The 25,697-nt window shown below is 38.0% G+C and overlaps 1 protein-coding gene across 5 annotated transcripts in view; it reads left to right on the forward strand.

The window, feature by feature from the left end:
* MUSK (muscle associated receptor tyrosine kinase) overlaps positions 1-25,697 on the forward strand; it is an 87,281-nt gene that overhangs the window by 55,552 nt on the left and 6,032 nt on the right. For 2 of the 5 annotated variants that reach the window (XM_036090898.2, XM_036090900.2), the window contains 3 exons: positions 9,539-9,545; positions 16,433-16,696; positions 21,236-21,411. In XM_036090898.2, the coding sequence (XP_035946791.1) occupies positions 9,539-9,545; positions 16,433-16,696; positions 21,236-21,411 (447 nt within the window). Of the gene's footprint in view, positions 1-9,538; positions 9,546-16,432; positions 16,697-21,235; positions 21,412-22,078; positions 22,103-25,697 lie in introns of all 5 variants that reach the window. The other 3 variants (XM_078061209.1, XM_078061210.1, XM_036090899.2) reach the window with 2 other exon arrangements.

Raw genomic sequence — 25,697 nt, forward strand, 5'->3', positions numbered from 1 at the left:
GATCTAGATAATTGATCTTGGGTGATTTATTGCCTCAAAAACGAAATCCTCCAATACTTGTCCCCCTGGGTGGGGGTAACAGCTTCCAGAAGTTCATTTCTATTTCTTTTCTCTCCCTCCCTTTCTTCCTCTTTTTTAACCTTCCTCCTTCCTTTCTTCCTTTTTTTCTGTTTTTCCATTTCTTTCCTTTCCTTCCTCTCTCTTTCCTCATCTTTTTTTCTTTCATGGGGCTAATCACACTTTCCAGGGCTCTCAAAGAGTAACTGGGCAGACACTTAACATGGTTGTGCCAATTTCCGCATGGCTCTTTCTTGAGGGCATTTTTACTTATGAGTATTCGATCTACTTTGTGGTCTTTCCCTTTCCTGTTTCAGGAAAGTGATAGCAGGACTTACAGGTGTTTTCAAGGAAAAGAGCTGACATACGGATTTCTAGGATATTTGTGTTGAGTTATAAAGGTTTATTTTTAAAATGTAAATGCCCCAAAGCCTTCTGAGAACATTTGTGGAATTCCTAGAGATGGAAATAATCCCTGTATCAGGAAATGCCAGGCATGCTATACTCATAATATGTCTACTGCCCAAGGGTCAGCAGAGATGCTTGGCTCACATGTGAGGCAAGCACTGGTAGAACCTGTGCCCAGGGCCAGCTCCCCAGATCCTGCTATGTCTTATTACCATGCCACTTCTTTGATCTTCCATGATGGGGAAATTTCTAGTAATGTTTATGATTTTAATATGAGATGAATAGAGACCACAGAGAAATACATAGGGAGCACTGGACAAGGCTGGCCTTCTAAAGCATGCCTCTGAAGGAAGGAGAAGATTCTAAAACTAAGGATTCCTTCAACCTGCTTCTCCAGGGATCTATCTACTTATAGTACCTTGAGATATCATATCAATTATTCTAGAATTTCCACTGATGGGAAATCATTTCTCCTAGAGAATGGTGAGAATTCTAAAAGTGAATTCAACTCAATTTAACAAATAATAATAAAACAATTATTGCTTACATAGTACCTTGTTGTTGATAAAAGACTCTTACATGCATTTATTAAATACTAGATTCAGGCCATCATTAGGTAGAATAAAGGATGCAAACTTAAGTAACAAATGAGATCATTAACAATGGAGTCCCTGCCTTCCAGGGACTGTCAATCTAGAAAGGAAGTCAGCCAGCCATATACATTACGGCACTGACTATGTTCTACTGCAGAAGCACAGACGAAGAAAACAGCAAGCTGTTGGCAAGCTTAGAGCATGATGGCGATAGAGAACATGATGGTGAGATAGAGAACGGGAAAAAGGGTTTGAAATGTGGGCTCTGGCCAGGTTATGAACAGCCTGAGTAGGTTGAATGTATTCTTCAATCAGTGGGAAGTCATCTAATTATTTTAGAGGAGAGAAGTGATATGGTCAGATATATGCATTATCAAATTAGCAGATGTTGGGTGTAAAAGACTGGGAGGCATGGCATGCAGTCAGGAGGCTATCCCAGGAGTCTAGAAAAGTAATGAAGGTCTGAACGACAAGTGCAGCAATTGGTCCAGAGAGAAGGGGAGAGATACAGGTGACCTATCAGGATAGAAACGATAGGACTTGAGAGGTGCCTGGGTGGCTCTGTCGGTTAAGGGTCCAACTCTTGATTTTGGCTCAGGTCATGATCTCAGGGTTATGGGATTCTCTCTCTCCCTCCTTCCCCTGCCCTTCCCCTACCTCTCTGTCTTAAAAAAAAGGGGGATAGGATTTGAATGTGCTAGAATGTAGCAGTGTAGTAGATATGAGAGTTTGAGGAAGGTGTCTAGAACAAATAATAACAGATAAAATAAAAAATCAAGAACATGAGGAGGTCCAGAAGATTAAAAAAAATTAAAAAAAATTTTTTTTTAAAGATTTTATTTATTTGACAGAGAGAGAGGGAACACAAGCAGGGGGAGTGGGAGAGGGAGAAGCAGGCTTCCCGCCGAGCAGGGAGCCCGACGCGGGGCTCGATCCCAGGACTCTGGGATCATGACCTGAGCCGAAGGCAGACGCTTAACGACTGAGCCACCCAGGCGCCCCAAAAAATTAAAATTTTTAATGCCTTTGAATAACCTGGAATTATTCTAGTCTCACTATCTTATGTTTTATTTGATATCTGATCAACGACCAATGTTAAATAAGTAAATACCTATTTACAGTATCTATCCATCCTTCCCTCCATCTATTTAGATAATGTGCGTGTGTGTGTGTGCGTGTGTGTGTGTGTGTGGAGAGAGAGAGAGAAAAACATTTACATATGGATACTCAAATCCAAGAAAATAAACTGATTTAATCTAGTTTAACCTACATCTCCTCAGGGTGAAAGAGAAAAATTAATGTTGCGAATCTTAAGAGCATTTCATTTTAGGTAATTATTCAGTCATTCACGTATTAATTCCCTGCCAGGGCTTTTCCTCCCCTTCCGCCCCTCTCCCCTAGATGGCAGGGGAAAAGGGACTTGGATACATGCAGTGGTGACCTCTGGAACAAACCCCTACCCCATTCTCTGGTGAAGTCTATGGCTGGAGAACTTGTGATCTCATCTCTTGGCTTTGTTAGGACCCAGAGGATGCCCCTGGCTGGCTCAGCACCTTTGAGGCTCGTCCTATAACAGCACAGTCATCTCCATCTGGGTCACATCCTTCATCAAGGCCCTCTCTAGAGTCTACTTTGCAACCTCTGCAACTCAGTCACCCTGTCTCTCTCTATGAAGGCAGGCCTGCTGAATTCCAAGTCATCTCCTTCCTTATCCCTCATGGGGCCTGAAGTAACTTCTGGATCACTTTCATGTTATGCATAATCCATTTGTTATACAAAATCCAAGAGAGATTCAGACCTATTGACCTATTGACCCAGTTCTGCTGTCTACCCAACCACGTCATGCTACCATTTTTATATTAATGTGGCCATCCCGTGTCAGAGTAAGGAACGCCTATAAGGTTCCTTGCGTCTAGAGTTCCAAATAAGAAGAAGAGAAAAGTCCCTCTGCTTTGGCTTTTTCCTTAATTTATACCTCTCCTCTAGGATTTTGGTCCAGAGAAAGGAACCTATAAAATGTATATCCGAATTCTTATTTCCTCTACCTTCCTCCTTTACGCAACATACCAAGTGGGAGAGACTCCCCCCTCTAGTGCAGCAACCCTCAGAGGGCCTACCATCTTAAGTACAAAGATGAGTGTGAAGTCAGTGCTATGGCAATAAAGAAGGAGAACCTAATATAATGGGTATATCTACATCACACCAAGGCAGATTCATTGCATGGACACGATCTTCAAGATGCCAAAATGACTACAGAGCATGATTGCCACCATATTGTATACAGCAACATCACCCCTTCATCCCTGACCTAGCTGATCTAACTCCATTAATAAATGGAATATACCAACAGTGGAGGCTGTAATACTAAAAAAGTAATGGTATCTTCTGGTGGTAGAAAGAACCTTAAGTTATGGCAAGCAGCATAGAAAGGCATGCCTTTCTATGGAGGGAGAAGTGGTCTTAGGCATCAACTCTGAGAAAAGACCAGAGTGAGGCAATGGTAGCCTGGGGGAAAATAGCAGTAGCACTGGCATGGGGAAAAAGATGGTAGAAGTAATGCAAGAACCGGTATATAGCAGCAGAGAGGACTTGAAATCTCCTGCAGCAGCAAGGTGAATACAGATGAAGAGCAGTGACTTCAGTAAGGGCAATGGTCATGTAGGCTGGAACCAGCAATAACTTGACTTTCGCCAATGGGCCCAGCAATACATATTTAGCAAGTGTTAGGAGCTGTATGTGAACCAATAAATGTGAATCCTTCTGCACATGGAAAAAATTGTTACTAAGATGAATGAAGAGAGACTCCCTTAAGGAACTAATTCATAAAAAGCTATAGGATCCTTTTGTTTATCCCCTGATCAGTTTTTCCTGTTGGATCTCACAGACTTTGAGGTCTGAAGCTCCCCTACTTTTCCTAAAATTTCCCCAGTAGATCTAATGAGGGTGTCTCATGAGTGCAATGGAATAAGACCTCTGAACCCCATGAGACATCTGCCATTTACTCTTCCTCTCCTTGACCCATTCTTTTCCATTAAATCTGCTAGATGCCTCACAATGTTTCCAGTGCCATCAGTGAGGAAATTGCCTCCCAATCCTGAGGTGCTCCCTGAGGCAATATTCCAGGAAAGTGAGGCCACATTGGTGAAAACAAGACCCATGGAGCCACTTAATTCAGAATCATTTTAAAGAAGCATGGTCTTATGCTCCCGAGACCTCCCAGAGCTTGGATATGGCATCTGCTTTCTCCATTTTAATTTCAGCCCCTCTCTCCTTTGGCCTCTGATGGCCTCAGAAGTCCAGAGTTTTGAGTCAGACATGGTGACTCCTCTTGACATTCTGGCAATGCTTCCTTACCCCAAACTCTCCTTTCTCTCCTTTCAGCCATCCCCATCCTCCCCTAGTGTTCTGTAGTCAACAGCCTCCTTTGTCACATTCTCTGTGTTTCACTTTGAAGCTTTTACTCCATCTGTTTATTTACTCATCCCAGCAGGAAAACTGGAAATGGAAAAATCTGGTCTAGTGCTTAGGATTAGGTCTAATGATATTTCTAGTGTTTGAAGGAAAACAAAAAATAAAGATCAGCCTTCATTTTCCCAAAACTCTTCCATGTGTATGCCCAAATCCTTATGCATTGTTTGAGAAATGTGATATACTTCTTTCTGACTCATTTACATTTGCTGTTAGTCATCAAAAGGAGTCAGGAAAATTTTGGAACCTCTCCTTATGAACCAGGAAGTTGCATTTCCTTCCAGCCACAACCTTGAAAGGCTCAAGTTGCAATTTAAAATCACCAGGATACTGGGTATTTGGCCAGGTGCCTTCTCTTTGTCATTAGAACCCTAGGCTCTGTGACAGAGACCAGCAAGACAGCCCATGATCCCTGTAATGAGCATAATTCTGGAAGAGCCAGATGCCACCAAAATAGGCATCAGTACTAATTGTACCAAACATTTAAAGAAGAATTAACACCAATTCTTCTCATACTCTTCCAAAAATTGAACAGTGGGGGAACACTCCCAAACTCATTTTATGAGGCCAGCATTACCCTGATACCAAAGCCAGATAACGATATCACAAGAAGAGAAAACTACAGACCACTTTCCCTGATGAATGCAGATGCAAAAATTCTCAACAAAATATTAGCAAGCCAAATTCAACATCATATTAAAAAGAGCACTTATCATGATCAAGTGGGATTGATCCCTGGGATGCAAGGATGGTTCAACATACACAAATAAATAAATGTGATACAACACATCAATAGAATGAAAGATAAAAATCATATGATCATCTCAATAGATGCCAAAAAGCATTTGAAAAAATGCTATATCCTTTCATGACAAAAATGTTCAACAAACTGGGTATAGAAAGAACATTCCTCAACACAATAAAGGCCATATATGACAAACCCACAGCCAACATCATACTCAATGGTGAAAGGCTGAAAACTTTTCCTTTAAGATCAGTAACAAGACAAGGGTGCCCACTCTCACCACTACTCTTCAACATAGCACTGGAAGTCCTAGCCCGAGCAACTGGACAATAAAAAGAAATAAAAGGCATCCAAACTGAAAAGGAAGAAGTAAAATTGTCTGTTTGCAGATGATATGATCTTATATATAGAAGATCCTAGGGACTCTACAAAAAAACCATTAGAACTAATCAACAAATCCAGTAAAGTTGCAGCATACAAAATCAACATACAGAAATCAGTTGTGTTTTTATACACTAACAACAAAACATCTAAGAAATAAAGACAATCATCCCATTTATAATAGCATCAAAAACAATAAGATACTGAGGAATAAGTTTCACTGAGAAAGTAAAAGATCTGTATGTTGAAAACTAAAAGATTTTATGAAAAAAAAAATTGAAGACACAAATAAATGAAAAGATATCCTGTTTCATGGATAAGAACTAATACTGTTAAAATTCCCATATCACTCAAAGCAAGCTACAGATTCAGTGCAATACCTATTAATATTCCCATGGCATTTTTCACAGAAATAGAACAAACAATTCTAAAATTCGTATGGAACCATAAAAGATTGTGAACAACCAAAGCAATCCTGAGGATGAAGAATAAAGCTGGAGGCATCACACTTCCTAACTTCAAACTATATTACAAAGCTACAGGAATCAAACTAGTATAGAATTATCATAAAAACAAACTATAGACCAATGGAACTGAATGAAGAGCCTAGAAATAAACTCACATGTATATGGTCAATTAATTTACAGCAAAGGAGCCAAGAATACACAATGGGGAAAGAACAGTCTTTTCAATAAATGTCCTGGAAAAACTGGATAACCATACAAAAGAATAGAACTGGACTCCTCCTATCTTCCACCATACACAAAAAGCAACTCAAAATTGATTAAAGTCCTAAACATAAGACCTGAAACCATAAAACTCCTAGAAGAAAACATAAGCAATGAGTTTGATATCAGTCTTGGTGATGATTTTTTTGGATATGACACCAAAAGCACAAGCCACAAAAACAAAAATAAACAAATGGGATTACATCAAACTAAAAAGCTATTGCCCAGCAAAGGAAACCATCCACAAAATGCAAAGGCTTCCTATGAAATGGGAGAAAATATTCTCAAATTGCATACCTGAGAAGGGGCTAATATCCAAAGTACATAAAGAGCTCATATAACTCAAAAGCAAAAAGACAATCCAATTTTTTAAAAAAAATGAAGAGAGGATCTGAACAGACATTTTTTTTCTAAAGACATACAGATGGCCAACAGGTACATGAAAAGGTGCTCAACATCACTAATCATCAGAGAAATGCAAATCAAAACCACAATGAGATATTACCTTATAACTGGATGACTATCAAAAAAAAAAAAGACAAGAGTTAATAAATGTTGGCAAGGATGTAGAGAAAAGGAAACCCTTGCACACTGTTGGTGGGAATGTAAATTGGTTCAGCCACTGTGGAAAACAGTATGGAGTCCTTAAGAAATTAAAAATAGAAGTGCTATATGATCCAGCAATTCCACTTCAGGATATTTATCCAAAGGAGATGAAAATAGGATATTGAAGAGGTATCTGCACCCTCATGTTTGTTGCAGCATTATTCACAATATATCGAAACAGTAGATACTAGTTACAAGATATGGAGACAACCTAAGTTTCTGTCAACAAACAAATGGATAAAGAAGATGTGATATATATAAAATACCTCACTGTATATCTTACAGCATCTCATATACATATATACATACAATGTGATATTATTCAACAATGATGACGAAGGAAATCTGGCCATTTGTGACATGGATGAAACTTGAGGCCATTATGGTAAGTGAAATAAATCAGACAGAGAAAGACAGATATGTATGATATCACTTATGTGTGGAATCTGAAAAAGTCTAACTCATAGAAACACAGAGGACAGTGGTAGTTACCCCATGCTGGGTGGTGGGGGAAATGGAGAGATGTTGGTCAAAGGGCACAAACTTCCAGTTATAAGATGAATAAGTTCTGGGAATCTTTGTCCATATGGTAATTATAGTTAATAATACTGTATTATATACTTGAAAGTTGCTATGAGAATAGATCTTAAATGTTCTCACCACAAAAAAGAAATGGTAATTATGAGACATGATGGAGGTGTTAGCTAATGCTAAGCCGGTAATCATTTTGCATTATATAAGTGTATACCTTAAACTTACACAACGTTATAATTATATCTCAGTAAAGCTAGCAAAAAAAAAAAAAAAAAGACAAAGGGATGCAGTAGAGGAAAAGTTTGTATTTCCCATTCTCAGTGGCATTAATAGGTCCTTCCTGGAAGACTGAGATTCAGAGTTCCACCTACTCTTATCCAGTTGGAGAGTACAGGAATGAGTCTATACTCCAACATAAGCCAGTCATTCCACCAACACTCCCACCATCTACAATGCTCCTTCTTTGACCTCAGGATCTGGGGCTTCTGGTCACTAAATTTAAAACTCAAATGAATATATGCAGCATAACCAAAAATGGGCGTAGGGAGGGATCTAACATAGTAGTATTGGAGTTCCCCACCCCTCCAATGGACCACATATTTTAAGCATTGATAGTTCACACTATTACCAAAAAACAACAATAACAAAAAACAGAAGTTTGAATTCTATTTTCACAATCAACGTAGCTAATTGAATGTACTGCCCTGTTTCACGGTCTCTCTCATGTCTGATAGTCACACTCCCTCGTCCCTGACATGCTCTTTCCGATTATGAGAACACGTGGGGATGCATCAGAAGCACACGACCAGCTTTACCACCCAGTGCTTCAGCCGGGACAGGTAGAGTGCTCTTACCAACAAAACAGACGCTGTCCCCGGCTGTTTCATGGTGGCTTTATCTGGTTTCAAATTGATTAAAGGTGTTTGTTTTTGTTTGAAACGAAAGGGAAAAGAATAAATGAGTAACAGCCAGTAGCCACCCTAAATTGCTATCAGCTGTTCTGCAGTGAAGCCGAAGAGGGAAGCATTCTTTTTCACAATCAGGCAGCTTTCCCATATTAAAGTTACTGTGTGTTTTAGAAGACAGCCAGAGTTTTACTGGCTTTTCCAGATAATTGTAAAGATACTACACGTATTGAGGACGGTTGGCAATTTTTGGAATCTTAAAAAAATCTAGTTTTGAGATCAAAGCACTTGTTTATAATTGCAACGTTCTTGGACCCTTCCCTGGCTCCCCACCCTCCCTCCAGAAGAAAATGCAACTGGAAGAATTTCTGTCAGAAACACATGGAAGCCCTCTGATTCTCTTACTATTCTTGACACATCCAGGCACCCTTCAATTAGTCTCATTTTTCTTTCCCGACTCATCCTTGAAATAGAAGCCTATCTGAGCTTATTATCTCCTCCCAAATACTATGGGTGGGTTCTCTTTGGCACTGGCCCATCTTCATGGTATTGAACCCTCTTTTTACATCTTAAATTGAGATACATAACCTTGGCCTCCTGGTATTTCAACAGGTTTCTCTGCTCAGCTGCTATTAGCACCTGCCTTTACCCCTCCGAATTATAGACCATTTTCTCTAGAAGAATCTCCTGATGTCTCCTTTCATCTTTTCTATCTGCACAGTGGCAGAACGGTCTTGTAGCTTGGGTCCTGTAGGTGCTTTATATAGGTTGGTTTCTCATCTTTAGGCTTGTTTTCATGCTACAAAGTCCCTTGGTGGCTAATGGAGGGGAATTTGGAGCTTTGACACTACCCGGGCTGATGATGCCAGTGATGGACCCAGGTTGAAAAGAACACAGTTCCTGCAGACTCTCAGTTTTCTCTTAACTTTACCTCCTCCAAATCTGCCTGTTAATGCAGTGTCTGGCCTCCTAACCAAAGAGAACTTTCCAGAAACTTAAGAAGTAGAGATATCAAAGCTATCTCTTGCAAATCTGAAGATTAAAATGTACTAACTTTTTCTTCTTTTCCCCTTTAATGTGATTTCCTGTGGGAACTTCCTCTCCTGTTAACAGAATGGAGGTAAGATAGCACTGTGACATCAATGTTTTGTTGTGGTGGTTTTTGTTTGACCTGCCCTTTATTGCTATTTGCTGAGTACTGTGATCTTTCAAAAACTTTCTAATTTCTAATCCTTTTTATACTCTTACAAGATGATAATGAAGATAGGTCACATCTATTGAATACTTACTGTGTATGAGACACTGTGCTAAGAGCTTTACATGCATTATTTAAATTTATCCTCAGGACATCCATATGAAACAGGTACTATTATTATCTCTATTGTACAGAAAAGAAACTAAGAGAGTTTTCTTTGAAATGGAGAGTTCCAGTGACTTACACAAAGGGTAAGTGATAGGCTTGGAAATTGAACCCAGAACTGACTACCCAATTTTCCCTCATAACTTTATCTTGTAGATAAGAAAGTGTTACATTGTAATATAACATTTTGCAATGTACAGTGTTTTATTTTCAGTAAAAATGACTTTCATAAAAAACCTATGAAGTGTCATAACTGTTTTTACCTAATTTTACAAGCAATGAAACTGAGATTCAGAATGATTAAGTAGGTAATAATAGTAATAATGACAATAGCAGCTAAGTTTGTGGTACATTTATGATCACCATTTTTCTCACTTTAACATTTCAGTGACTTTATGGGGCAAGACCTATTATCATCTCTATTTTTTAATATGAGGAACCTGATGCACTAGGAGTTGCCCAGACCACACAGCTTGCAAACTATAAAACCTCAATCTGAGCTCAGGTAGACAGACTCAAAAACTTAGATTTGATAACTACTGCACTAGCCCAGATAGCACAGTAACTGAGCGGGACCTAGAACTCCAACCACTGAGTCTAATTCCATGGAATAAAGTAATTCATTGCATAAGAAAATTTGGTTAATTCTTAATATTGTGCCAATTCATGTAGCTTTGATGCATTCATTCACTTACCACAGTTCTTTTTTTTTTTTAAGAGTTTATTTATTTGAGAGAGAGAGTGAGAGATTGAGAGCACAAGCAGTGAGGAGGGGGAGAGGGAGAAGGAGACTACCGCTGAGCAGGGAGCTTGATGCGGGACAGGATCCCAGGACTCTGGGATCATGACCTGAGCCGAAGGCAGACACTTAACTGACTGAGCCACCCAGGCATCCCCACTTATCACAGTTCTAAGAGACAGTCCTGTCCTCAAGGACTCTACAGTGAAACTGAGTATCTACCGAACAGATATACAACCTAAATGTGGTAAAAGTTAAATTAAAATGTAGGCCGCCAAGAGAAGAGATGCCATCTTTCCCTCACATGCCATTCAGCACTCCTGTCCTTCCAATGCATTTTTAAACCACTCACTCTATTTCTGGCACTATATTGGAAAGCAGAAAAGTTGTTTTAACTTGTATGTATTCACTGCCCCCAAGTAATTTACATTTTACTAGGTGCACATGTACACACACAACATAATAATGGAAGCATGGACAAAGCCCAAGGACTCAAGGACAGAAACAGATCACTCAAATGCAAGTAAATGCAAATGAGAAATCAAAAACCCATTAGTAGTCAGTAAACTAAAAAAACCCACGCAGTTTTTCACTTGTGATAACACGAGCACTCTCAAACCGCTGGTAGAGAGGAAACTGCTATAACCTCTCTAAATAGCATTTGGCAGTTTCTATTAGGAGCCTTAGGATCATTGTATCTACTGATTGGGTAAATCCAGTTTTAATAATCTATGTTAAGGAAATAATAAGTGTATGAACAACAAAATTGAAAACAACACCATATTTATTAACGAAATTTATGAGCAATGTCAATATCTACCAATGAGGGAAATTGGTGTGATTAAAAACCATGCTTTTGAAAAATATAATAGCACAGGCAAATGTTCAATTATATTAATTCTCATTAATTATATTATTAATAATGCTTATAATCATGCTAAATAAAAATACAGGATACAAAAGTACATTTACAGAATAATTCTAAATATACTGTATATATAACTATATAGTATGTATATACACTATATATAGTATATATAAGCTTGTATATATTATACTCATGTATATACTGATTATAACTGATATATGTACAAATATATACAATATATACAGTGTTTATGTATTTGGCTAATATAATTTTCAAATTTTTTAAAATTAAAAATGTTTTCTTCTTTACATCATTTTTTACATCTTTATTTTACACAAAAACTAGGTACTGATTTTAGTCAGAAGAACTACAAGAGGTGTTTTTCAGAGGCAACCATGTCCTTGAGGACACTGGGTTTGGCATTTCAGATAAATGACAATCTGTGTCTTAGAGCAGGGGTTGGAAACCCTTTTTCTATAAAGGGCCAGATATTAAATATATTTGGCTTTTCATACACAGGCTCTGTTGCAGCTGCTCAGCTCTGCTATTACACACAAAAGCAGCCACAGACAATTCATAAATGGCTGAACATGGCTCCGTTCCAATAAAGCGTTACTTATGGACACCGAAGCTTGAATTTCATATAATTTTCACTTCTTCTGATTTTTTTCAACCGCTTAAAAATGTAAACACCATTCTTAGCTCACAGGCAGTATAATGACAGGCAGAGGGTGGAACTTGACTTGTGGATTATATTTGCTGACCCCAGCCTTAGGGAATGAACCGTACACAAAGACAGTAGGCATGGAAGAATAAAAACAATTCCAGTTTGCTTTGGGGATTGGCAGTGTAGAACCCCGTCATCACACTTGCTGGGAGAGCACAGTGGCTGTAGGCAGTTGCTATATAAGGAAAGACCTGTCTGTACAGTAGTCCCCCCTTATCCACGGGTGATATGTTCCAAGACCCCCAGTGGATGCCTGAAACCATGCATAGTACGGAACTCTACAGACACTATGGTTTTTTCCTGTATATACATAGCTATTATAAAGTTTAATTTATAAATTAGGCATAGGAAGAGATTAACAGTAATAAAACAACAGAACTAGTCTAACAATATACTGTAATAAAAGTTGTGAATGTGGCCTCTCAAAATACCATACTGTACTCACCCCTCCCGTGATGATGCAAGATGAGAATATGCTTGCGAGATGAGACAAAGTGAGGTGAGTGATGCAGGTGTTATGACCTAGTGGGAGGCTACCTGTGACCTTCCCACGGTGTGTCAGGAGGAGGAGCCTCTGCCTCTGGACCGTGGCTGACCCAGGGCGACTGAAACCAGGGAAAGCGAAACCGTGGAGAAGGAGCAAGTACTGTGCCAGAGGACAGGTGGAGTTCTCAGGTGCGCCACCCCTAAGGAGGGTGGGAAAAGCTGTGCGAGTTTCCCCTGGAGGCGTGGGGTTGCTTTAACCCAAACCAGCCTCAGCTGGTCGTCTGGATATGCCCTTGGACAAAGTACTATGTGTTCAAAGGGAATAGAGGTCTCCCTCTTAGAAACTGCAAGATCACATTGAAACATGCTCTGCTGGATGTGGTTCGTATCTGCTGAAGCACAGAGAAGTAAGAGTAAAAAGTGTAGGGAGAATCCTTTAAATATTCAATTTGACGAAGCAGAGTTGTCTTTTAAGGAGGGACTTGAGATCATATATCCACCGTTGCTGCTAAAAAGAAACACTTTACAGAAAGGAAGGTCAGCCAGGTTTCATTTGTCAGGAGGCAAGAAAGGGACTGGCTCCATGTGCAATATGAACTAGCATTTTTGGAGCTTATCCGGCAGACCATTCCAAAATAACCAGCATTCTGTGAACAGATCCCTGTGACCTCTGCCCTGCTGTTCGAAGGACCAGCAGGACCAGCTGCTTCTGGTACTTCTCCACTGGCAGTTCCAAGAACTGTGAGCAGAGGAACCCAACTTCAGTTGGACAGTTCACTTGCAAAAGATAGCAGAAGACACCAGCGGAAGTTCTTTGCATTCATCTTGTCCCCCAGTTTTTGCTGTGAGCTTCTTTTAAATTTTTTAAGTGATAGGGTTAGGAGGATGAGGGACCATGGCCCCATATGCCTCCATGTCTTGCCTCTGAAATTTGATCACTATGAAAAATTAGAGGTTTATGAGTCTGCAAAAGAGGAGAGGAAAAGGAAAAGGAAGTTGTTTAAACTCTGAAAGTGTGACTGGGCAGTCTCTATATATGTATATGTGTATGCATATATATATGTTATATATGTGTGTATATGTAATACATATGTACTTGGCCCTGTATATCCTTTACCTTGTAGAGCTGATCTTAGCATAGATATACTTCCAAGGCTAAGTCTTTAATGCTCCTAGGAACATCACAGAGGCATAGAAAATTAATAAGAACCATACACTTAATATTTTGTCTTTTCCCAGCATGCAAAGGCAGAAAGAAGAACCAAAATTACAAACCAAGAGCTCATTTCTATTCAAAACCTATTCTTTTTTTTTCTGTTTTTTTCTTTCTTCTTTTACATTATATAGCTACTAAATAAATGAGGACCCAGTACTATCAGGCCAACAGAGGTTGTTCCAAAGATTTTTCTAGGGCATTTATTAAGAAAGGCAGCAGACATACACAGAGAGAGATTGATTATTAATTGTCAATAATCCTTATTTTTGAAGCTATTTTTATTAATTTTTCTTTTATGTACCTTTTCTGGGTTTTTCTTTTTTTTGCTTGTATTATTAAAGGAAAAATCAATGTTTTTTAATTTAAAAAATACTTATGGAAAAATACAGTCAGTCAATGGTTAACACAGGACAGCAGAACCTGGATGAGTAATTCTCAGTTCAGAGGCACTCGGGGAAATATTTAACTTTTACATGATGCAGTTTTTATGTTAAATGAAAAGAATCCCACCTGGTTTTATCTATCCCCCCTTTATACCAAGATATTATATTAATATGTGAGACCATTTAGTCAACCAGTTTGAAGTACTTCTGGTTATTAGGTATTATTCTTCAGTTTCTTAAAGTACAGCATCCTTGCCTTTCTTGAACTTTCTTAGTGTTATCACAGACCAGATTTCCCTAAGAGGCTGGGGCGTAAGCTATTTCTCTGGGTTTTTGCTCAACCTTACCTGGCCCAAGTTTTCATGACAGCTTCGTGTTTTCTTATTTGAGGCCTTCATTTCTAAAACAAACTACAAACTACAGGTAATGTAATAAAATTCGTATTGGAGGGACACCTGGGTGGCTCAGTCAGTTAAGCATCCACCTTCGGCTCAGGTCATGATCCCAGGATCCTGGGATCGGGTCCCACATTGGGCTCCCTGCTCAGCGGGGAGCCTGCTTCTCCCTCTGCTCGTGCTCTCTCTGACAAAGAAATAAAATCTTTTTTAAAAATTAAAAAGAGTAAAAATAAAATAAAATTCATGTTGGCTAATTAGTAAAAGGCTAGTCTGAATTAGAGGAAGATTCTATATTATGAAACATAATTTCAAAGTATGGTATTTCTTGAAAGTTCATCGTTTTACCTGATAAGGTACATAAGCTGTATGCCATTTAATAGATTTGAACACTATAGTCAGCCATGGTTTCTAATTCAGGTATCAATTGTTCGGATTCAAATGGGTTCTCTTAACAATTTAAAAATTTCTCACAAATTCCAATTTAACTCTCTTACCTTAAAATCGTTTATATAAAGACAATGAAATGTGAAATTCCAACAACTGTACAAATCTAAATGAGCATACAACTTTTTTTTTTTTAAGATTTTATTTATTTATTTGACAGAGAGAGACACAGCGAGAGAGGGAACACGAGCAGGGGGAGTGGGAGAGGGAGAAAGCAGGCTTCCCGCTGAGCAGGGAGCCCAATGCGGGACTCGATCCCAGGACCCTGGGATCATGACCTGAGCCGAAGGCAGACGCTTAACCAACTGAGCCACCCAGGCGCCCCGAGAATACAACTTTTTTTGTCATTGTTAACAATAGAGATCTGATGGAAGGCATAAGAATATGTTGAGACCGTCACAGTGTATACACATAATAAGTGCTCAAAAAATATTTGTCGGATGAGCATAGGAGTTATTACTATAATCCCCAGCATTCTGTTAGGGAGCAGTGGATATGTGCAGAGAGTATCAGCAGTATTTTTCATTCTCCCTCTCATTCTCTTCAGTTGTTACAGCAGATAAGCTTTTAATCTTATTTTTGTGCTAGCACTATACAATTTAGGTCTTTTCCTCATGTATTACCCATTAACACACGATCTGAGTTCAGAATAATTGCTTACATCACTCAACAGATGAGGCCCTCGGGGCTCTGAGTGACCAGATGACTTTCCCCAAGTCATGTGATGAGAAAATAGTAAAGCTGAAGATCTACTTAGCTCCTTTGAGAGCCTGATCCCAAGCTTCCTCCTCCCTGAGTGGCTTTTAGTCTTTAATGGAATGCTGGGAAGGTGTGTGAGTGAGGGAATCTGGGTACCGGAGGTGTCACAAAGAGGTATGTGTTCTATAAAATTCAGGGACTTAACTATCGTAACACATAAATAAACTATGCTCAAAAAGCTGGGTCACCACAATTGTTATGTTCAATCATTTGTTAATTGTCACGATGTATGTGTTTTTTAGGTGCACTTTACTTGTTGAAAACAGCTCCATTTGTAAGAAGCATATGAAGTGCCTTAACCAAGAGTAGTTAAATTCTATTTATAATGTAAAATAGTAAAACTACCCAAATCTATTCAGTCCTTGATAGTTCCCAAAGCTTTCCACATCCATTATCACATATGATCCTCATAATAACCCTCTGGAGTAGCTGGAGGTGATCGAATTATAGCTGGGAAGGGAGACAGTATTCAGACAGAACATTTCAGCCAAGTTGCTAGTACAATCTTCTCCTATTGCTGTGATGCAGAGGTGGAAATAAAAAATTAAAAAAAAAAAAAAAAACCAACCCAGACTGAATGCTAAGACATAGCATGTGATGGAGAACGTTGTTCATTTCTTCTTTCAGTAAACTACAGAAAGATAACAAAGGCTACTGCGCCCAGTACAGAGGGGAGGTGTGTAATGCTGTCCTGGCCAAAGACGCTCTTGTTTTCTTCAACAACTCCCATGCAGATCCTGAGGAGGCCCAAGAACTACTGGTTCATACCGCCTGGAATGAACTGAAAGCAGTGAGCCCATTTTGCCGGCCAGCTGCTGAGGCTTTGCTGTGTAACCACATCTTCCAAGGCTGCAACCCTGGGCTAGTGCCTATTCCTACACCCATTTGCAGGTACAATAAAAAAAAGAAAGAAGTGGGAAAATTCTGTTGGATGCAAACAGGAAGAGTTTTCAAAAGAAGCTGTCATGTGCTATGATAAACGCAAAAGGTGGCTTTTGTCCAAAATAGAAAGTAATTAATTGGACAGAATTCCTACCATGTAAATCGCTGATGATATCCTATAATACAAGGGCTCTGAGCTCCTAGAAAATGTCATAAGAGGTATAATACTCTATTCTACTTGTTATTGTTCACATTATCATATTCATAAATATTCCAGCTTTCTATGAAATAAAAAAAAAAAGCACAAACATGGACCTCATTAGTAAGCTACAATAGAGAAGAAAAAAGGTCCATTTCCAATGTTTCAGCACTATTGGCCAATGAATATGAGATCTTGGTGAGCATTTCAGAATACTACTTTCTGTAATATGTATATTATTTTAAAATACATTCCACCCGATGTTTTAATTTAAATACTAACAGTCTTTCTCATGGTGGTGGGGGGGGAGGGTGGTAATAAATAGTTGTTTCTTTTAAAACCCCCGTACTCTTTAAACATGGAAATTCATAAATCCATGTTTGATAGAATTATCTTGCCTTTATTTACTTCTTATGTAGGAAAGACAGGACTCAAACTGGCTTTTGAGCCAAGCAGAACAAAGGTGAAACACTGTACCGCTTGCTAGATACATGTAATCTTGGCTAACCTTCAGTTTCCTCATCCGCAAAACAGAGAGGATTAAAGGATAAACTGTCCTCATGGTATATGTTAGAAACTGGACAGATACTGTTTTCTTCTGAAGAAAACACATGAAAACTACCAACACAACACATTTCCACCTCTGTTTTGATAAAACCAGAAAATACTGAAATATTGACATAATCATAGGGCCATGAGGTCATTAAAATAGAATGCTCCATTCCTCAACTCACTACAAATTTTGAGGGTTTAGAGAAATTGTAAGAGGAATATAACTTATTTCTTCACCCAAGAAGGTTATATTTTCATCAGACATGACAGCTAAGTATCTTTTGAGGAACAATCAGAATTAAAATTGAATTGTATCTTTGTATGCTAGCACAAAATAAATTCATGAGTAACTTTCCAACATGTATGTCCTAGGCCAGTTTACATGCAAGAGCCACAGATGTTCTTTTTAAGATTAAGAATAATTTACTTTTTTTTTTTAAGATTAAAAAAATCCCTTTCAATGAGACTTCAAATTTATTAGGATGGCATAGTTAATCATCTCCTAAATCTTTAAGTCAATTGTAGTATACTTAAAAAAAATTTTTTCCTTATACCTTCTGTTTGCCTTCCAAGTTGCTCAAAGGTCTTCAACCATTTTGTGTTTCTAGTTATTTCTAGTTATTTGTGAGATTTTTAAAAGCATTCTATTACTCATGGTTTTCTTCTCTTTTTCTCTTTTTTTTTTTTGGTTTCAGGAGTAGAATTCAGTGATTCATCATTTACATGTAACACTCAGGGCTCATGATAACAAGTGCCCTCCTTAATCCCCATCACGCATCTAGCCCATCCTCCCCCTAACCCCCTCTATCAACCCTGAATTTGTTCTCTATCTTTAAGAGTCTCTTATGGTTTGTTTCTCTCTTTATTTTCACCCCCGCCAATATGTTCATCTGTTTTGTTTCTTAAATTCCACATATACTCATGGTCTTCTAATCATAAATAGTAATTAAATAATTTGTGCAACTTTCCATGAATGACAAAGAATTTCTTTTATTTGACAAATATTTATTGAGCTTCTGTCTCTAAGCCCTATTCTAGGGCATTTGTTTGTGGGGCTTACATTCTAGCAGGCGAAGACCATGAGCAAGAGAAGAAAAAAATGAGCACGAGGTTAAGGGAGATGAGGAGTGCCAAGGATGGAGGATGAAGTTGTGATTTTAAAAATAGGATGTTGAGGGGCGCCTGGGTGGCTCAGATGGTTAAGCGTCTGCCTTCGGCTCAGGTCATGATCCCAGGGTCCTGGGATCGAGTCCTGCATCAGGATTCCTGCTCCTTGGGAGCCTGCTTCTCCCTCTGCTTCTCTCTCTCTCAATCTCTCTGTCTCTCATGAATAAATAAATAAAATCTTTAAAAAAAAAAAAATAGGGTGTTGAGGGTAGGCCTAATTAAGTTAAACATAATTTTACTGAATACTCTACACTTGATCTTTGAAATGTTATCTGGAATTGTAAACCAGGTTAGTATTATTCAACTGTGTTTTATTTGCCAATGATCAAATTTTAGACCATTGTTTTTAGCTTTTACATTTGATTACATAATCCTATATACAACTACCTGGTGTAGATCTCTGTTACTTATCCCTGATGCTAACTGTCATTCATATCAGAAAATCTTTCTTTTTCTTAAATTCTCAATTTTTATTCATCTCTTGTTCAGCTGGAGTAGGTGTTTTTTAGATTACATGTAAAAAACTTTTTACCATAATCTTATGTGTGTATGTGTGTGTTTCTGACTATTTAAGTCTTGTGTTACATTTAATTTTCCTGAAAATCTTATACACTAATTGTTTTTTGGCTGTGTTGTAATGAAGAACATATAATTTTGTTCCTTTGGAGGGAATATTTTTTTCTTGCCAAATGGTAGGAGGATTATTTTTTCATCTTTGAGATTCAAAATATTTGTAAAATTCATCTGGCAGTAATCCTCTTTTCATTATTTTCTTTCCTACCAGTAATACAAAAATAATGGATAATGTGCCTTAATTATCAGGTTTATGTCCTTTTTGTCCTAAGAATGTTTTCTTTTAGTATATCTTTGAGTATTTTCATTTTTTTTTTTATGTACTCTAGTTTTCTTATTGGAAAACATTATCTATACTCTAGATTTCTTGCCAGCTCTTCCCCCTCAGCTGTCTCCTCACACAACATTTTCACCCTTCCTTCTTTCTGTCTGCATTTAGTTCAGACTTGTCAAGTTTTCCCGTGATTTGTCCAATGTCTTGCAGTGCCACTTCTTTATGGTTTTTAATGACAATTTTAAGTCCTTTGGTGTCCCTTTCACTTCTTTGTGGTCTTTATTTTCTTCAGTTGCTACTATGTTCAAGTTAACTTAGTTTTCAGTTTATTTTCCATTTCATCCTGATTTTTTTCCCTGTGAAAAACTCTTCTATAGCAGTCATCTTTAATACATGTCAATGAAAACAAAGCAAAACAAACAAAAATTTTTCTCATATGTGCTTCTGCCTAGAGTAAAAAAATAACTTTCCAGGGTATTGACTTCCTCCACATAATGTGGGCTACAGAATTTTTTTCACCTGCCCCATATTATTTTTGCACAGTTTAACAGTGCTGTCTGAATGTAGAAAATTGCCTTTGTGTGACCCAAGGGTGGGACCCAGACATAAGAAGCAAGCTAAGCAATGTTCCTCTGGTTCTTCAAGTTCTCAGAATCCTTGAAAGCCCCACTGCTCTCCCTTCCATTACAGATACATCAAGAATTCTAAATCCTATTGTTGTTCTTATGACCACACTGTATCCTATCACAGTCGTATGCATGACCCTTTCATTCCACACATGTTCAGTTGGCCCATATTGACAGGTGGTTGCCCAGAAAAGTGGCAGTGTAGGCATGAGTATTTTTAAAAAGATACCACTGTGACATATATATGTCACAATGCATATGCATACACACATACACATATACATACACAATTTCCTCCTCTCTGAATAGCAACATTGCTATTATCTCCAATTTCTTTAATAATCTTTAATTTCCTTTTATTTTTAATCCCAAATATTTTAATTTGGAGTTAACCAGTTTTTTCCTATAAAGTCTATCTTATTTTCTATAGGATAAGCTTAAACAAATATTCATGCACAAAATTCTGATTAGTCCAACTAGTCTTTCTTCAGCCTCTTCACTGGTAATAAAACACATGGATGAACATAACATTTCATATTTAAATAGACTAAATTACTCTGGCTTTCTCAGATGGAAGCACACACAGCAATGGGATAGGAGGCAGCTTCTCCCCAAGGCGAGGTGGGTAAGGACCCATATGCCTTCCTATAACCTGCCAGGAAGGTGGTACTCTTCTGTTTTGGTGGATGAAGTATGAAGAGGTGTCAACTGACCCTCAGTCCCCACCCATTAGCCCTGAGATTATAGAAAAATCTCTCAGGCTAGAAACTGATCAACAATGATCTATGACTTTAATTATGTGTTTTTTAAACTCTATGTACCTGTTTCTGTCCCTTTGTAGTTATTTTAATATGAATTTGAGAGAATGCATATCAGGGATTCCTAAACTGTTACCTCTTGAACTTCAAAATTCTTTTCCCCCAGGAGCATTAACTACGCTTTCAAAACAAAACAAGATAGCATTTCATCTCAGGGATATGCTATCTTTCATAAAGTCTCACATTATTTACAATAAAAGGATCCTTCCAAAAACACTTTTGCAAGAACAGACAATGTACTATGGTGATGTTTTGAAAATACAGAATCTAGGCTCTGCCACAAATTTGGCCTTAATATGCTATGATTCATCGAGTTTTGTTCTCCATAAAATATTTTAGAGAATATTGCCTGGCAGTAAAGGAGCTCTTCTGTGCAAAAGAGTGGCTGGCAATGGAAGAAAAGACTCACAGAGGACTCTACAGATCTGGGATGCACCTGCTCTCTGTGCCAGATTGCAACAAGCTCCCCAGCATGCACTGGGACCCCATGGCCTGCACCAGACTGCCATATTTAGGTAATAGAGTTCTCTCAAGACTTTAGAGGTTAAGACAAATTTACTATTTTAAAGAAACTAAGTTGTGAACTTAAATCTCCCAATATTTCTAGGCATTTCTAATGTATTTTTTGAGTTCTGCCCTTTTTAGATATCTAATCACAGAATCCTACTGTCTATCCTAATTGCCCAAGTTAGCATTACGGTTTAATTTCATTTGTTCAAAAAGAAATTAAGGAACACTTTTAACTGCTGCTTAAGATCTTATTTTGTAAGGGGATCTTATGAGAGCTTGTAACATTTTTTGGAATGTGCAGAGAAATGGCTAAGAAACCTCATATTATGTCAGATGAGTGGAATAAAAGAATAAAGTCCCCCTTCTTAGCCAACAAAGCAGATTTCTAAGCATGCAAAAATAAGCCACATGGTTGAAAATGCTGATCTCACAAAACAAAGCTGAATCTCTGCATGCTGTTTAATGAACTTCATTTGGAAGGAACTATGTTGTTAGCCCTAACAGCTGGTTTAATTTCAATGACACAATCCTTTCTTATTTGAATGCAAAGAATGTTTTCCAGTTGTATACTGAAAAACTAAAAGAGAACTCGCATTTCTTAGCACTCTCTCACAGAATATGTGAGGTATCTGGATGCTCATTAAAAACAAATTTTTATCCTTTCCCCCTCAGATTATAAAAAGGAAAACTTAACAAGTAAGTAATTTTATTTGTGCCCTTGAACCCTTATGTGTATGTAATCGAATTCATGCATGCGTATTTACACTCATACTTCATGATGTCCAGAACAGAATGTACAGCCCCTCTCAAACATTTTTTTGCTATGCTTACTGGTGTAAAACATGAAGGAAGATCATCAGAAACCTCAGCTTACAGCTCCCAATTAGGCCATGAAGAGCACCGTATTTACTGAATGATACAAATAATATCCCCTACCCCGAGGTTATAACTTGCTTGATCCTTTCTATGGCTACAAAATAAGCCAAACTGAAAATGTCACCTTTTGATTTTGCATTTTTGATTTTTATATCATCTAATTATTTACAGATGAAAACAAATATTTATTTCTTCATTGAGCCAATTCATGATCCTCATTTGTGACAACAGATCTTTCTTTTGGAAGATAGGTGTTTTTTTAAGACAGCTAATTACCAGTATAAAGTTTACAGGGTCAAATCAAAACAGTTTTAAAACTGGGTGCCTCAAAATCCCTAGGAAAGAATTCAAGAAGGTTGCTTGGAAAGAGATGTCCTAGACACAAAGTTGTATCCGATGATGCTTTAACCTACCAGAATGCAGAAATCTTCAGAATGAAATTAGAAAAGTTTTCATTTTAATTAACTTCCTCTGATTTGAGTGTTCTAAGGCTTAAATCGTAATCATTTCCTGTGATCTATCTTCGGGGCCTAATTGCCTCTGCACCTGGCTAAGAGCCAGGCCTTGATTTTACCAGCTTCCTTCAAGGACTAAGACTTAAAGTATTAAAAGAAAAAATGCTACTGGTCCCACTTGAATGGCTCAGTGTTAATAAACAAGAGCAGTATGGAAACCCTAAAAATCTATTATTCTGGAAGCCTGTCAAATTGTTATTTCCAAATTGAAGGAATGAAAAAGAAATGCTTCAATTCTTTGTCATATAAGCAGCTAAAGTTTAGTTTGATTGGACTTTTAACTGGTGACTGTGGTCTTTGTTATCCTTTGATTGTTTACTCATTCATCCATTCAGGCATTCATTCTACTCTGTGGAAGGTGCTGACCTTCAGTCCTAGACTAGACAGGAACACACACACACACACAAAATCCATATTTTTGCCTCATATACTTATTCTAAAAAATTGTGAACAGCATAAATTAGCCACAGTAAGCCAATTTCCTACTCTTAAAAACCTAGTTTTATGAAATCTTTGGTACATGTAAGAAAATGAACAGCAAATGTCATCAACAGATCACTTCACTTGACCACGTAACGGGGAATGTCTGAAAGTGTGCTCCCTGGCTAAATGCAATTATTATTGAAGAAATTGGCTTGAGCCTTTCAGGTAGGTTGATAGTTAAGCAAAGAAGGCATCCTGATTAGGTAGAGTATCCCATATTTTGTGGAGTGTATAAAGCCCTCAAATATTTCTTGAAGAGTTACTTGATTTCTGAGTAAACTCTAAAGGATATCACCAGTTCACTTTGAAGGGTGATGGAAGATTTTTTTTTTTTTTGCTTGAACACACAGAGTAGAATTTCACTAGTTTTCATTTTTATAACTTTTTTTTTTTTGCTGAGGTGAAATATCTTTTTGAGCTTGCAACGTCTTTGTACTATTTACTTTGTCTCTTTAGCAGGCATATTCCTGAATTCAATAGGGCTGTACACATTTTATGTTTTTCCTCAGATGGGTTTGTGGGTGACAGAGCCCAGGTATCCCAACAGATCTTCAGATTAGCTTTCTCTCACCTGAATAGTTGAAAGCTATATTAGCTGGATACATTCTTGAGTGACATTCCTCTTCTCTCAGTAATCTACAGATGTGATTTCACTCCTTTCTAGCTTCTAGTTTTAAAAATGACTGGTCATCCGGTATGAGTCTGGTTACTTTTTCCTATAAGCAATTTGCTGCTTCTGTTTAGAAAGAAACTTTGAGATTTTTCTCTTTATCCCTGTTATCTGCATGGTGGAAATCCTATATAATGGTGTGTTACTGAACATCTCTTTCCAACTCTGGAAAGTCCAGTATTCAGGACTTTGTCCTGGTAGCGTGAAATCAGCAAGGGAAGTCAGGCTGCAGGCAGGCAAATGATCTTTCTGAAGCAAAAAGCTGATCATGCTACTCCACCGATGCTAATCCCACTGATGATTCTCTCCATTTACTGCAGGGCAAAGTCCAAATTATCTACCTTGGCATGCAGGGCCTTTTATGACCCAGACCCGGTATCTGCAGCCCTACCTATACACAGTCCCCCAGTCAACAAGGAAACTTTTAGGTGCACCTTTAGGAAAGCACAACTGCTTGGTTTGGACCCTGAGATATGCTACTCCTTCTTTGTGGAATACTACCTCCCTCCTCGCCCCCCTTTCCTCCTGCTCCACCCACACACATACACCTTCAACTGGTTATTCCCTATTCAACCTTTACACTTAACTTAAAATTATTCATTTTAGAAAACCTACCTAGTATGCCTAGACCTGGAGTTGAGTTGCCCCTGGATGTTCACAAGCTTATCAGTCTTATAACACTTCTTACATTCTATTATAATTATCGATTTACTAATTGTTTCCCAGCTAAATACTTGAACACAAAGACTTGTCATGTCCACCACAGTATTCTTGATACCCAACATCAATGTTAACTTAGTGAATACATTAATGTATGGATGAATAAGTGAATAAAAATTCCCCTGATGTTCAAAGGGAAAGGGTAGAGATAAAATTGATGAGAGAAAAAAAGACAAAAAGAAGAAGATCCAGGTTGATAATTTGGATCCAAAGAGATAATCGATGTCACTCTAGGGAAGGCCACGGCAAATAGATCAGAAGCAATAAACAAGGAATAACAAAACTATCCAGAAAGGAAGATATAATTAAATCCACAAAGCAAAATTATTATTCAAACAATGCCAATTTTTGACTTTAAAAATAAATCTTACTAAGTCATCATGGATTATTCTCTTAATATGTCTGATATATTTTTTTAAAGATTTATTTATTTATTTTGGTGGGGGGAAGAGGGAAAAGGAGAGAGAGAATCCCAAGCAGACCTCCTGCTGAGCGTGGCGCCCGATGCGGGGCTTGATCTCACGACCCCAAGATCACCACCTGAGCCGAAATCAAGTCAGACGCTTAACCCACTGAGCCACCCAGGTGCCCCATGTCTGATATTTTTGACAAAAAATTATCCTTATATTTACTAATGAGATTACACTACCAATTTTACAAGTTACATTACATTCCCTCACGTGTTAAATATGGTTTGAACTGCCCTATAAAATCCAGGTACAAAAATAGTCACCACTTCCTGTCTTTCAATGCTTGCTCCTACTTTATTATTAGCAGGAAGTTTAGCTTTGCAATTTAAGCCCCCCTCCCCACCCATCTTGGATTGATTATTAAAAAAAAAAAAAAAAACCTTCAGATGACTCAGTCCAAAGAAAGTCAGTTCAGCTTTCAAGCCAATCATAAAGGAACCTAGGAAGTCAAAGTCCACCGTTGCTGTGATACCTGATGAGAAATACTGTCATTGCTCCTGCAAGAATTCACTGCTGAGCCATTCTTCCAGTTCCAGTGCCTGAGCTGATGGTCTTCC

The sequence above is a fragment of the Halichoerus grypus genome, chromosome 14 (assembly GCF_964656455.1).
Source record: "Halichoerus grypus chromosome 14, mHalGry1.hap1.1, whole genome shotgun sequence".
Taxonomy (NCBI): domain Eukaryota; kingdom Metazoa; phylum Chordata; class Mammalia; order Carnivora; family Phocidae; genus Halichoerus; species Halichoerus grypus.